The 15295-nt window shown below is 34.1% G+C and overlaps 1 protein-coding gene across 3 annotated transcripts in view; it reads left to right on the top strand.

Moving 5' to 3' along the window:
* The window catches only part of LOC115453903 (sialin), a 69194-nt gene that overhangs the window by 40340 nt on the left and 13559 nt on the right, over nucleotides 1-15295 (top strand). For all 3 annotated transcript variants that reach the window (XM_037437230.1, XM_037437232.1, XM_037437231.1), the window contains exons 6-8: nucleotides 5317-5403; nucleotides 5820-5953; nucleotides 6926-7075. In XM_037437230.1, the coding sequence (XP_037293127.1) occupies nucleotides 5317-5403; nucleotides 5820-5953; nucleotides 6926-7075 (371 nt within the window). The remainder of the gene's footprint in view (nucleotides 1-5316; nucleotides 5404-5819; nucleotides 5954-6925; nucleotides 7076-15295) is intronic.

The raw sequence follows: 15295 nt of genomic DNA, 5'->3' as shown, positions 1-15295 counted from the left end.
ATTTAACATTCAATGAAGGTCAGAAGTGTACTCTGTAGTCATAAAATATGCCCGAGCGTTAAACAGTGAAGACCTATCAGAAATTAGTCTCACTAAAGTTCCTTGTATAACTCAATTTTGATGTATTACCAAATACTATGACATCATGGAGGCTCACATTATCTCAATAACCTAATGTTATAAAGTTGATAATGACGATGCAGATACAACGCATGCAGTGACTTGCGTGGCCTTTAGCCCGTACAATTCCGATGGCCGGAACGCATATTACGCATCGATATCGTATAATCGAGCTCTGTCCGATTGTAATATTAATTTATAATTACGTCAATGTGCTAGTTTGGTCTGATTTATTGGTCTATGAAGGCGTGTCATGGATTGGAGAATTTGGCGCACTAAAGTTTAGACGGTCGTTCTAGGAATTCTAAGGATGTGATGTAGGCCGATATTATGGTTGGTACCGAAGATCCAGAAAGCTTTATAAGTGAGGATCAGGACAAATAAAATACATTGTGTTACAATAACTTTTGAGGTGAATTCAGGTTAACGATAGGCGTTTTTGTTCGCGCAATTGTGTGCTGATACGGGAATTAACAATTCGTAATAAATATTAATGATGGCAGTATTATCATAAGTAATCATACCCGTATTGATTGCATTTCCCTTCAGACATGTGGTTCGGTTCCGAGAATTTGGATTTGAACCCGGCGCTCGGGGCAACGGTCGGGTCGGGAATGCGCGCCTTTTTATTGTAAACATTTCTGCGATGATGTATTAAATCCCGTTGTTAATAAGTGCATGTCGTAAATTGGATGCATGAGTATTGAAACGGAGTTGATTGGATTCTCGAAAAAAGTATAATGTTTGAGAAGCATATTCAGTCGAGTACTGAACAAAATTCAAAGTGTGGTTTTTGCTATAATATCAATTTAAGATTCATTTATTTCCTTTTCTTGAGTTCTATTTTAGACTTCTTGCGTTATATATTTCATTTTCAATTTACTACGTGGCCGAAGATCAATAACTCTTTAGTTCTTGGAACATTTTGACAAATTAAATTTTGGTACAGGGCTGTGTATTTGTTGTTCTCTTTAGAGTCTGTTTCCCAATGTTCAAGGGTATATATTATTCGCTAATTAACGTACAAGACAGTTAAAGCTATATGCATTATATAGTTACTAGTTTGTTGGCGATTTCTTTCAGAGCTTACTAGACGATTACTGTTATCCCAAGCATAATTATGCTTATTTTTGATTTTATTAGTTTCTACTAAAGTGGAACTAAGTCTACCTACAGCAAGGCCAATAGAGTTCTAATCACAGTACTTATGATAATAGAGAATATAGCGATTAGCGACCTCGCGTACTACAATGTATGGTGTTTCCATGATGCTGAACAATTATAACAATACTTTATTATTTGCTATGTAGGAAGCGGTGCGGTTTCCGCCTTCGACTACAATAATTATGCTGCGTCGTTTCTTCATTCTACCTGTTCAGTAACTTTCAAAAACATCAAACTTATAAGCTCCTATATGAGCTCTATCTTGGAAGGGGTAGGCAGATGCATATTGCCATACAAGATTTCTGTGGTCTATAACAAGAATTATGAGAAGAGCTCCCTTCTGGAGGTCTTGTTTATTTGAACTACCACTAATTAGTTATTACTATTGCTAAAATTTTAATGTTGTTCTTAAATTTTATCATCTTATAATATGCAGTTGTATGTATTGTATAAATCAAATCAAATTAAAATAGTCCCAATTTATTTTTTTGTATGACCACGGTGAAATGACCTCACTGCATCAGATCGTAAGCGTAGTGGCGTCCAGGTAGTGTGTCGGCTGTCGAGAAATGATTATCACTTGCCAATTAACGCTATTATGTCGGCTTTTTAGAAATCGTATAATCATTTCAAAAGAGCTCTTGTTGCCGTTTCTAATATTCAGTAATACTTATCTAGAATCGATTTGGAGCTATCATCTAATTCATAGCGTGATGGTTACAGATCAGAGTTGACATCGGTTTGGCCGGTCACGGTGCTAAGGTCGCGTCGAGTAAAGCGGTTCTCGCTGTATCGAGCTGGTTGGAACATAACTTCTCAAATGACGTCGCTAGCCACTACTATCGTTGCTAGGCTGATATACAAACTCGACTTTAAATAGGATGACCCATATAGTTCGTAATCTTAGTATATTTTAGGATCATTTTACGTTCTTCTTTTTTATCATTGTATGTAGCACATTATATATAAAGCACTAAGAATTAGTCGCTTAGATTTCTTCCCTAATTTGCGTCGGTATTATGCCGATTGTTGAAAACTCGGTGAGTCTTAAATTACAACCTAGAACTAGTTTAATCCTAACCACAGTTTTATTGCATCAAGTCATAAGTCGTTAAGTGAATATAATTATTATCTGATTCACTAACACAACTACTATTACCATTAAGTCCTTCAGCAACCTTTAGTACTGCTTTAGTCAATCAAAATGGCAGTTGACTAATCAATTTGCAAATTTCCAGAACGTAGGCATAGCAACAGCTAAATACAAGTCCTCCATCAATCCATCCTTTATTACAATGCACATAATTAGTGTTGGACACTTGTCCTCCCACAATTAGGTCTAGGCATTTCGGAGGAAAACGTTCACCTTAGGATATATCATTAAATTTTCATTAGAGTCCAAGTTCCCTTGAACTTTTGCGTACATTTCATTAAATGCGATGACATATTTACGATTTGTGATTTTCGAGATATGAACATTAATATGTCATTTTACTGTTTTGTTGCGATTTATATTTATATTTACTTCTATTATTTTATTTACCTTGCCATCAGTAACCATGTCTACTTCTTTGAGAATAGCTGCATTATTACTTACGTTTTTAGCTTTGTTATTGATAATAGCAAATCAGTATTCCATGAGGCTGTTAATTTCTCCATCTGAAGTCATTCCGTCCTCTCAAAGGCTGTACAGTACTTAATTTCATTTTCATTTAATGCAAGAGAACGCACAACAGTGATACGAGCTGCGTGTTGCATACTAATGTCCATATAAATTATTAAAGTTATAGTACACGGGAATGGCGTTAAATTAATTCCTAGTGCAGCACTTTCTAGAAATTTTATGTTTATTGCGTTGAAGCTGGTTGAAGGGTCTGCTTACGTAACTGATGAGCTTTCTCGGTAATATTGATTGTGTTGTCTAATACTCTGACTAAATAAGGACCTAGTCTGTTCCTACTTTTTCTTTTCTAAGATTTTATGTTCTATTTGCTAGGACACGCCTTCTCAGTCAATGTAATTTAATATGTAAACACGAGGATAAAACGTATTCATATTGGGTTTTTGATGTTAGAATTATCTGAACAGAGTACTGTCTATTTAGTCATTAATTATTTTTTAACCTGTATTGATAAAATTTTTGATCATTAAATGATTGTCGGTGTTGGTACAAGGTATCCCATATTTATAAGGTATTTTTTAAACTTCGGAACAGGCACGGTACACGACAGATCGTAACGTAATGTATGGAACTTTATTGTAAATTGTTGCGTGACACCGTGAGAAATCAGACGTTGAGTCTCTTATTGCCAAACAAACAATCAAACCTTTCCTTACAATTTCCTTCAAACAGAAACCAAACTATTCTGATCAACTCTCATACGAGCCACCCTACAGCATACTTAGGACATTCGTTTTTCCTGACAACGTAAAGTGACTTTAATGGATGTTACATAAAGTCTAATTAATTCTTTAAATTCAGGAAAAAGAAGAAGAAGAACGTAGTTGTTCTTCATATCAGTGACTGTACTAATTGTTCAATAATAGTATAACTATGTGGACTGTTATTGTATTTAAGTACAATGTTGCAGTGCTTATAAATAAATAAAAAATCCGAGTAAACAACAGATACGTTAGGAAACGCCTTTCTTACTAAACATATAACAACACTCCTCAATACTTCTAAATATTGAAAAAAATAATATAAATAGTAAAAAAAAAAAATTGTTTCTGACGTCAGCGTCCAATATAAACGGTCCTCTATTAAAAGCGAACGGGTTCGAATGCACCGCGCCGTCATCCAGATGCGTTGACCTGATTCGTGCAGTAACTTTCCTTGGCGACGTCGCGGAATTTAACGGCGGACTTCTATTGTGACTTATTAGGAAACTATTGAGCAGTTAAACTTCGCTTGGAAAACTACCAGATGGGACTATGAAATTCTTTGAAACGTTTGTAACTAAGTATTTTATAACTGATTTCCAAAAAAGGAGGTTTTCAATTCGTGTATTTATTTTTTATGTATTTACACTGTCTACTCTGAGAATTGTAGGTCGATTTTGTTTTTTTTTATTTAGTAAAGTAAGTAGGTTCTCGAAATGGTCTCATTACAAATTTTGGTTTTGAGTTTATTATGAATAAGTTAAACGATATTCGCAGGATAAAACACACGATAAAATTGAAATTGAACGTTATTAAAAAAAACAACTGACTGACTTTATTTCGTCAGGTTATTTATATGATTGTTAACTTATATCCATGAATAGGAATATATTATTATGTCTTTAATTACCTTTCTTTAAGAGACATTGAAACTCAAGAATGATATTTTTTATTGGTTTCAAGTGTTAAACAAAATTCGGTTGAAAATGAATAAGTCGTTACTAGATAATATGTATAAGGTAATCGTACAACGGTAACATAAAAGGAAAATTTACTGTTATTGGTTTTTAAACAAATAAGTTGTAAAAATATTGCTTTAACCTGTTTCGTAAATATTTATATTTCTGAGTATATTTGAATGAAGATTTTTCAGCGGTCGTTACGAGTAATATGTAAGGAAAAAATATATTCAATGAAAAATAATATTTTTATTCTATTTGTGTTGCGGGTTTTCATGAGAGACTGTCTCGTCTTCATTGACTTCCCGATTTACCTTGTGCTGTGGTTTTAACAGTTTTATTTATTAATTTAATACGTTTACAACCAAATATTTATTGGACGGGTTTTTCAATCGTCACATAGAAGTTTTTCGTTGAATAAATTTCATTATAAACAAATTAAATATGACAAAAAATTACAAATTGTTTCGTATTTATTTGCTTTTCGTATTTATAAACTCATCTTTTGATTTACGGATAAATTTTATCTGACTATTGAAAAGTTAATTTTAAGTAGGGAATGCAATCGTTGTGAATCTCGTAAAGCACGAGATCTCGGTTAGGTCTTAAATCTCGCGAGATTGCAGTCCCTAATCTTAAATAAAGGAATGAAGTAGACAGTTATTACAAAGTAGATATCCGTTTGTCACAGCATCGTCTCTGGGCGCAGCGATCACCATGCCTATCTGCGGGTTCCTGATCGCCCACTTCGGATGGGAGTCCGCTTTCTACTTCACAGGTGAGCTCATTTATAACGTTTATTGTACCGTCAATTGTAGCAATAGCTGTATTTATTTGTTTCTCTCTCATTCCGTCAAATATTTTATGTTCTTCGAATTATGTTTGGGCTAACTGCGTTTTTACGGCAAACTGCAATTGGTTGTGAGCGGAGTTGCGTACAAATAGAGCATCGAAGGATGATCTTGAGTCGATACAATTATGCCAGCTTATTCCAAAGCGTATATACTTGGTTGATCCTGGAGCACCATGGGCAACTATACCGGGTTTTAACTTGTGTATCGTGGTCGCTCTCCAAATCTATGTTTGATTACCATCTTGGTACTAGTACAAAGATGAATTCACATACTTGAAACGATCTACCATGTGTAAATCGTCTACTTTCCATGATTAGTGAATCCAACGTATATCCTGCAGGTATAATAGGTGTGATGTGGTCCGTGGCCTGGTTCGCCGTGGTGTACGACACGCCTGCGCAGCACCCTCGCATCTCGGAGACCGAGAGGAACTTCCTCATGAAGGCTTTGCCACAAGACAATAACAGCAAAGGAGTAAGTGTTAATTACGTTCCTTTTAAACCGACTTTAAAAAAGGGAGGAGGTTACCCGACTATAATAGTGTTATCTTAATTTAGTTTCTATTTATTTATTTCTGAACTTGTGCTTGATTTGGAGGTAGTCACAGCCCCTATCACATCATGGGACAAAACCCACATCATGGCGACAAGAGGGTGCCTCAGTTGCACCCCCACCTACCCCTCAGACCCTGATTACTCAGATCGTGCTCGTAAACAGCAGTAACACCATAAATAGATTTGATTTGTACAGTTCCTGCTCATCTCTCAAAGATATTTATTGAATAATGCCCTTGAAATAAGGTTAAGAAATTTTGGTACACACATATTTATCAATTGAGCTAAATTCAACTTCCACATATCACCGTAAATGGAAGCGAAGGTTTTTGGCAATCAGCTGTCAATACATCGAGTCAATTCCAAGGTGTTGACTCGTCTGCATGACCAGCCCGCATGCTAATGTCTCGCCTTGGTTGATCGCTGTCGTATTCCCCCCGCTGTGGTTTTCCTTAATTTTTGCATATGATTCCGCAATTTGAATTTCGACTGTCCTTTACCTTGGTACTTGGCAGTGTTAGGACATTCAATTACGTGTTTGAGACATGGTGCCAATTAAAATGCTACCTACAGCTTCGTCATCATTAGGTGCATAGTTATTTAACAGGGATGTTGACACTTAACATCTATTAGGTATCTCAGCGAAGAGCAAGCAGTAATATATAGTTTGGTTAGTGTTACTATTTTTTATCCAAGGAATGCTGTGTTTAACCTCAGCCGTTTTTTCGTCTGAGCCATTTTAATGCCATACTATATTTGTGGATATTGAAAGAAAATTACTGTAAATCCATCAAAAATAAAAACTCCATTAGCAATCCTTTAGCAATAAATAAAACTAAAGCTGAACTCCAGTCTTTGGAAAGTAGCTAACACCTTCATGCTATGTTGCCAGCACATGCCAGTTCCGTGGAGGCAGCTGGTGACCTCAGCGCCGGTCTGGGCGATCATCATCACGCACGGCGCCTCCGTCTTCGGCTACTTCACCGTCGTCAACCAGCTGCCCAGTTACATCGAGAAGATCCTGCACTTCAACATCAAACACGTAAGTGGACCCTTTATTTCCAGTGTTGGTTTATTCTTCTCATATATCGTGATTCAGACCCTTAGTCTACTAAGGATCTATGAGAAACGATATATGAGAAAAAATTTATAATCGAATGTAACATAAGGCAACAAAATATAAAAGTCCAGTTCCCAAATAAATAGTAAACAAAAGACATTAAAATTACTGGGGGGACTGTACTTCTCCCTTCCCCCTCCCTGTGACCACGAAAGCTGCAAAATCTACGAAACGTCTGTAGAAAATTATAATATAAAAATCGCGATAAAATACGAAAAATAGTTTAATTTTAATTTTAAGCCATACTATATGCATTAGCTATCTTATATGTTATTAGGGGATAACATTTACACGAATGTTATGAAACAGACCCTAAATGCTTCAGGGCATTATATTCGGCCAGATGATACCTCTGACATTAAGGAAGTTATAAGTGACATTTGATTTGATTAGGGTTGTCACGTTCGTATTTTTGCGACTGTATGACGTCGATACTTCTTGGAATTTCAACGGATGTTTACGATGCGTGATGTTATTTATAATATTGTAATTGCTGCTTAGTATTATAAAAATAATAGCAAGTATGTGTATTGTTTGCTGGCGGTAGGGTATTTTTTATATCCGGATACTGACCACCGTTTCAGGTTGTCTTGAAGGGTTCACTTTTTAGCGATAAAACCACCTTTTGGTGCACTTTTTTATATGATGTAATAACTATATTAATTTTTCTGTAAGTATTTGGTGTATACAATAAAGTGTTTCATTCATTTACCGTACACAAGGTGTTAAAATCTCGCCATAGTGGCTCACGTAAGTGTGTCTCGTTCCGGGATCAGCCTGTGTATATCCGGTTCCAACAGGTCGGCATAATTGTGTCGACTGCCTAGGGGTGATCATCTCTCGTGAGTCGACATTCTATTGGACCCTACACCACTAACCACAGGGTGTTGTGGGATCACTTTACTGAGCAAAAAAAGTAGTAGTATCAAATCTTCTGAATCAGATGCGGCAACACTATGTCATACATTAGTAGGATACGCTATACAACTACAAGGAAATATAAAATAGGCTAAGTTATATACCATTTGTAGCAGTATAGCTCATTAACAAAACGTGCGTCGTTAATTTTATCAACCTTCATAGAAATTGACCGCTATCCAATTGAAGGCAATTGCAAGCTATTCGCGATATAATTAAGTGCCAGACATAGTATTTGACATAGTATTTAAGGACGCACGAAGGACGTTCTCAATCTATTCAATCATACTGAATGGGAACTAATCGAATCATTTTGTACGTCGTTTGCATCTCTATTGGCGCTTTATTCGTTAATGATAATAAATACTCAATTTTATACAAACATGTTAAGGTTCATTAAAACTTTAACAATAATATAAATTCAAATTCAAATAATTTATTTGCTGAATACGGTACATGTACATTTATAGGTGTTATAAATTGAAAAGTCGCGCCATATTCTACCCTACCTGGGTGTGCAAATTTTTTTATTTCTTTTTTTTTTTTAGCCTAAAATAATTATTTAATATAAGGACAGAAGTATTACGTAACATGAGTTATTATACAATCACATTATATTTATTATATTACATTGACAAGATTAAATTTATTATGATTTGAAGAAATCATCAATCGAGTAAAAGCATAATGGTAAATAGTCGCGAAATATCAGTTCTACTAAACGCAAAAATATTTTGAAATATAATGTAAATATGGTGAGGGACAACCCTAATAGTAATCGCACATCGGAAGGCGCGGACATATTAAAAATACGCACTAGTCGTCTCTCACTTCAATCTAATAAGAATTTCCGCTTCAATTATCTCATTATATCTCTAATCCTTCTTTAATTATAGATTTACGTAGGGTTATCATACCAACAGTTTGCATGAATATAAAGCTATTTGATATTAAGGAGTTTAGTCATATATGAGGAAGTAACATGAAGAGTAGATGGTAGGTAGTCTTCAGAAAATATTAAAACAAAACATCAAAGCTTTTGCTTTTTTATTTGTTATTCTTAATTTAAACTATTGGCCAATAACACGTGTACGAATATGACTATGAATTAATATCAGCCCTGTATCATATACTGTCCTACTGCTGGACACTGGCCTCCTGTACTAATGAGAGGGATTATGCTGCACGGGTCTCCTCTACTGAGAGGGACTAGGCCTCAGTCCACCACGCTGGCCTAGTGCGGGTTGGTAGAATTCACACACCGTCAAAATTCCTATAGAGAACCCAGGTATGCAAGTTTCCTCGCGATGTTTTCCTTCACTGATAAAGCAAGCGATAATTCACAAAGAATAGATCAGTTTTAGAAAAGTCAGAATGTGCCCTTGGGATTTGAACCTAGACATTCGTCTCGGCATCCATGAATTATTAAATAATAATAGTAACGGATTCACTTGAATGATTTTTTTTCACCCTATTATTCATTACTCGTTTGAACTCGGCAGGGGCTTTGGCGCTGGAAGGGAGGTGTAAGTGGGTGCACGTGTACCCGCCTGTCCGGAACTAAAAACAATAAAAATAACTGAATGACAATGGGAACTATGGACCACAGAGGTTTAATTATGGATGACCATACAAAAACACGCGCGACTTTTTTTAAATAATTAAATTTAATGATGCTATGTAGTACCTACTATTGCAGATGCAATTTTTTTTAATAATTTAATTTTATAATGTTATGTAGTACCAACTATAGTGTGTAGATTCAGATGCACCTCCCTAAAAATGATTTTGGCGGCGCCCATGATCAGGGGTGAGTACCACCATGTAAGGCTCTATATATTGTAATTTATACTTAATAGGGCACTATTCGCGTTCCGTCGCCTCGTAATTCATTTACGTTTATGTTAAAATGGGAAGATAAGAAAAAAAATCAATACAAGTTCATCGCCCACGGCAGTTCATGAAACCTCCGCGTTACGCAAAAATTATGTCGCAACGCAATAATTATCGACTTTATGTGTATTGTTTTAAAGGTTTTATTGCATTGTAGTGTTTCGTCCCTACTTAACGTGCCACTTGCGATATCGTGCGGTGACCATTACAGCGAGAGAAAAACGGACATTTCAAATTATTCGTGGCGACCGCTCGCTGTTGCGAAAAATTGTATGGCCTTTTTTTATATTATTTAAAAGTAAACAATTTAGATTGATTCTTCAACCAATATAAATCATATCGACAATAAAATTTATTATAACGATAACACAGATGTATATTCTTGAGTTGGATCTTTAGTTATCTTTTTAGTAATAAAACATGTTATTCATGTAGTTTATTTATAAAAGTTCATAAACTGTGGAATTATCAAGTTGCTCAGGTAATAATTACCATAGTTACCGCCTGAGGCATCCTCAACGAGTGTTCTTCACTTTCTATATTTACGCAATTAAAAAAAGTACTAAGTAGCAACATGCCTGCGTAGGTCGACCACCGATGGGATGGAGCGATGACCTGACTCGAGACAAACCTGGTTTAATAAAACAAAATTACCACTATTTACAAAGTTGCTTAACATTTCTCTATATTACATGTGGGAGAAAATTATTAATAAAAAACCGCAATAAATCCGTAAAAGTTTATTTCAATTTCTTTACACTCAAATAGATTAAGTTAAATAAACTTAGACTCCACATTTTAATATATTTGATGTAATGTAATCATGAATCATATGTTACTTAAAGTTTTTGTAATGATTACCTTTAAAATTAAGTCGTAGTTTTCTCCACGTGCGCTAACATGAGTTTCCTGCTATTATACTCGATCTTTGCTTAGAAATATCAGGTATCGTGAACACGTGTATGTAAATTGGTTTTTTAAATAGCTTTGCATCATATTAATTGTTTACTATGTTTAATTGCATATCTTTTTTATGATTTTTTAGTTAACATTTCCAATTATCAAATGCGTTATTCGTATTTAAAAGTTTTTTAAATAGGATTAAATGCCGTTACGTATGATAATCATGTTATATAATAAAATTTAATAACCATAATAATAGTTAATAATGTTTTGATCACGCGACTGCTGAGTTATACTTTTGAGACGCAACAAAACCGGTAGAAGCGGTTAACCGAAATCCTTCCGTATATAATCTTATCTATTACCATCTAATTATATGAACTACAAGTTAAAATCGCATGGTAGTGTTTTGATCAAGATTTTATGAATTTATTTTAAAATGTAGATAAAAAAAACATAATCGCTGATTGTTGTATAAGATCAACTTTCAAAAGTTACAAAATAGTTTACTTTATAGCAATGTCAATAAACAATACAAGAGTCGTCCATTTAAGCATTATACTTACAAAACGGACCCATACCGTGTGAATACATAATAAAACAGTTTTTTTTTTATTGTGAAATGATCCAATTAAACGATTATCACCTTTTTATCAATGCAGTTTTGTCATCATCTCGCGTAACACCTTCAAAGGACATAAGCATCACGCAAGTATCTCACAATATTGCATCAGCCAAAAGTTGCTAAGCTGAAGTTGATTTTAATGTGGAAGTGGCCAGGTTACCGCGCCTCAAATATTGTCACAAGAAGTGCAAGTCGCTACTGAGTCTTTGTTTTGTATGCAAGAAGACAGTTTCGTGGCATGTATCATTTTGATGATATTACAATATCAATTTGTAAAGAAGCAATGACATATGCACCAAAAATTGCTTTAATATCTTTATTTTCTTAGAAACATGTACTAAAAATCGTAATGGTACTTTAAAACTAAGCATTTTACTTTTTTTATGTATTATGCTTAAACATGAAAGTAATGGCTGTTTGATTTTGGATCTAATGTTACATATTTGGATCAATATGTTTCCAATAACTCGCATAAAGATTGATGTAAATGATGAAAATCCAAGTATATATTACGTTTGTTTTGAGACATAGCTAAGAAATATAATTTATGTATTTATTTAATTCTGTATCAGGTATATCAGATTGTAAATTGGATTAATTTCTCAATTACTGTGCATGTAGGCTACCAACAAATCGTTTGGAAGTGATTGTGCGGACCAATTTTTATTATTATTAAATTAGCAATCACAACCATACTTGATATGTTACTTTCAATTGAACTGGATAAATAAGTTCAATTATTTATGTTTTTGCCACTGTGATTTTTTCATTTTATTGGTTAAATTGGACAACTTTAACTTTTGTTTTAGAATAAAAAGAATTTTCTTTTAAGATGGATCTTTGTTATTGTGGTCTGGTATAAAGTGTTAAAAATAAATAGTCTTTCACTACACAAAACCTAAAATTAACGACGTGTGTATTTAACAGGGTCCGTAGCGAAGATATTTTTACAATCGTTAACGCTAACTTTACGTATGAGAATGACATATTCTAGCGATAAATTATCGTTAGAATATGTTTTCTGTTAGCCATGGCAATTACAGAGAGACATTTTGGCTACGGGCCCTGATATGTAAAATAATACATTAAAACAATGTAATCAATTAAATTAATTTATGTTTTGGCGTCAACGGCATAGAATTCATTGATAATGAATTAAATAACAAATGAGGATTTTAATTCATATATTTACTCCATACAAAAACATAAAATAAACTTAGCTATTTTATCAGAACTGGGGAAAGAAAAGCTATTCTCTATTAAAATGTATTGTACAATATTTGATACAGATTGTAAGCAATACCTTATATTTGTTTTTATTTTGTGTTCAATCTGACAATTCATCTTAGGTTCATCTACGTAGACTTTTTATAGTATATACTTTACTTAAAACAATACTGTCTTAATACCCGTGTAAATCAACAATTATTTTCATTTCTTATAGCAAAAATTATAATAATGAAATTGTCCCAAAAGTTTTGCAACCATGGTCACCCTACGAATCTATAAAAAGACGTGCGAATTTTTTCCAGTCGTCTTGAACGATACACGCGTTAAATATTTGACTAAAAATTAGGTCCATTGGTGGTTTTTTCTGGTATCCGCATGTTTACTTACACCATTTTGACACAACTATGTCAATATATTAAGTCAGTCGGCTAACAGATACAAGCCGATAACAGGACAAGTAAACGGAACTTGGCAAAGATTGACGCTTTTGTCGCACATTCGATTTTCAAATTTTGACGGATATTCTTGCATGATTTAATTATGTAGTTCGAAATTCAAACAACTGCCTTCTGTTAAATCTAAATAAAATGAGACGTGTGGCGACCTTAGTAATAATAAAAACTTTTCTATTAAATCTATTTATACATATTATAAAACAAAGTCCCCAAAAGCTGTCTGTATGTGATCGATTTTCTCAAAATCTACTGAACGGATTTTTATGAAATTTGGTAGGGAGATAATTTGAGACCCTTTGCCTTCTATTCCGGTAAATATGTAGCGGGACTTTTATCCCGGAAAACTCCTTCACGCGGGCAAACCCGCGAGCAAAAGCTAGTGTTTCATAAACTTATTTTCATATCTATATAAATCGTGGTCATCATACTTTCACTTCAATTCGGTACAAAGAACAGCCTTACTATGTAGAAACGTTTGCATTAATATAAGCTATTTCCACGAAGCAAAGCGTTTAAGCAATTTGTATAGAGAAAGTTCCGAAGGGTTATATCATGTCTTGCATGGTTCATGTCGGGGTAATTTCATCCTATTATTTACATTTTAATATTGCCGTGTAGTTTAGAGGCGGAGGAATTTGGACTTAGGTATCGGTTCGATTCCAGGTAAGGGAGGGTTTTCAATATAAAGTGTACATAATGAAATCAGCCCTGTATTATATACTTGCCCACTGCTGAGCACGGGCCTCCTCTACTACTGAGAGGGATTAGGCCTTAGTCCACCACGCTGGCCTAGTGCGGATTGGTAGACTTCACACACCTTCGAAATTCCTACACACAGGATTTTAGAAAAGTCAGAGGTGTGTGCCCTTGGGATTTGAACCTGCGGACATTCATCTTGGTAGTCCGTTGCACACCCAACTAGGCTATCGCCGCTTATAAAGTATTGTATTGTTGTAGTATGCATGCATGTATGCTATAATACATGTAATCATAATAGACAAGAAATTTGTAAGAAAAAGTTGTACTAATATCTGATATAATAAAGTTCTTTTTTGGTTTCCTACTTTATTGAGAATTGGGACGTATTTTCTTATTATCAATTAAAGCTTTTTGTACTATCGCACTTTAAAATGTGAAATTAATTATAATTAGAAGATCATATTTCTTTAATGGCAATTATTAATTTTAAATCGTATAATATAGAAGGAAACTCCACCATTATATATAGCTAAAGTAATAACATTACATTACCATGTCTATGACTTGTATATTTATGTAACAACTTATTTACGTGTAGATCATACATCATTACATGATATTTACTAACTGTATGCTTTTAGTGTACTTTATTTATTTAATTCACAAGTTTCCTTTGTAACTTTACTTATATAATTCACTTATTATGCAGCCTTGAAACAGTACTTAAAACAACAAAAGAACGCTAAGTCTATTATTGCAATCTAGATTTTAAAAAAATTGCATACACAAAAGTTTAAAATTTAAAAGATATACTATTTTTAGTTTATCTTTTAAACTAAAAATAGTATGTCTTTTAGTAGCACAAAGTTTGAGTCAAAAATGATAATAATTTTACAGCAAAATGTTAGTTTTAGGTAAATACCTTCCGATACAGTTTCATTGTGAACCGTGAAATAACTGCGCTTGCGTTTCCTGCAGGCGGTTAGGCGGAGCTGCAAAATTATCGATCAATATGGAACTACATTCGTCATGTGTGGCCAGTCATTAAAATTATTGACTTACTTACTACTATGTAACCAATTTGCTCGTCTTTCAAAAAAATCGTATTTGGTTCACTATTACAAAGTCCTACGTAAATTTTCACTAATGTTGCAAACACGAGGTTAAAATTTTTCGTATAAATTAGAAAAGATATTAATTCATTGTTCCCACTTTATTTATCTTTCGGCATTATTGGAATTTTGCACTAAAAACACTTAGAATCATGTCATATATAATATTTAGGTATATCAGATTAAGGTTATTTAAAATGTGTAACACCGAGAAGAAAGTGTTAGTACACGAAATCTGATTGCAGGATGCTGCGACTTGCATCAATTGGATGTGGTTCGTTAGAGTCCGGTGCTCGGCACCGATGCG

Source organism: Manduca sexta, chromosome 10 (genome assembly GCF_014839805.1).
Source record: "Manduca sexta isolate Smith_Timp_Sample1 chromosome 10, JHU_Msex_v1.0, whole genome shotgun sequence".
Lineage (NCBI taxonomy): Eukaryota > Metazoa > Arthropoda > Insecta > Lepidoptera > Sphingidae > Manduca > Manduca sexta.
Note: the sequence above shows the minus strand (reverse complement) of the source record. Positions and strands in the feature narration are given on the sequence as shown.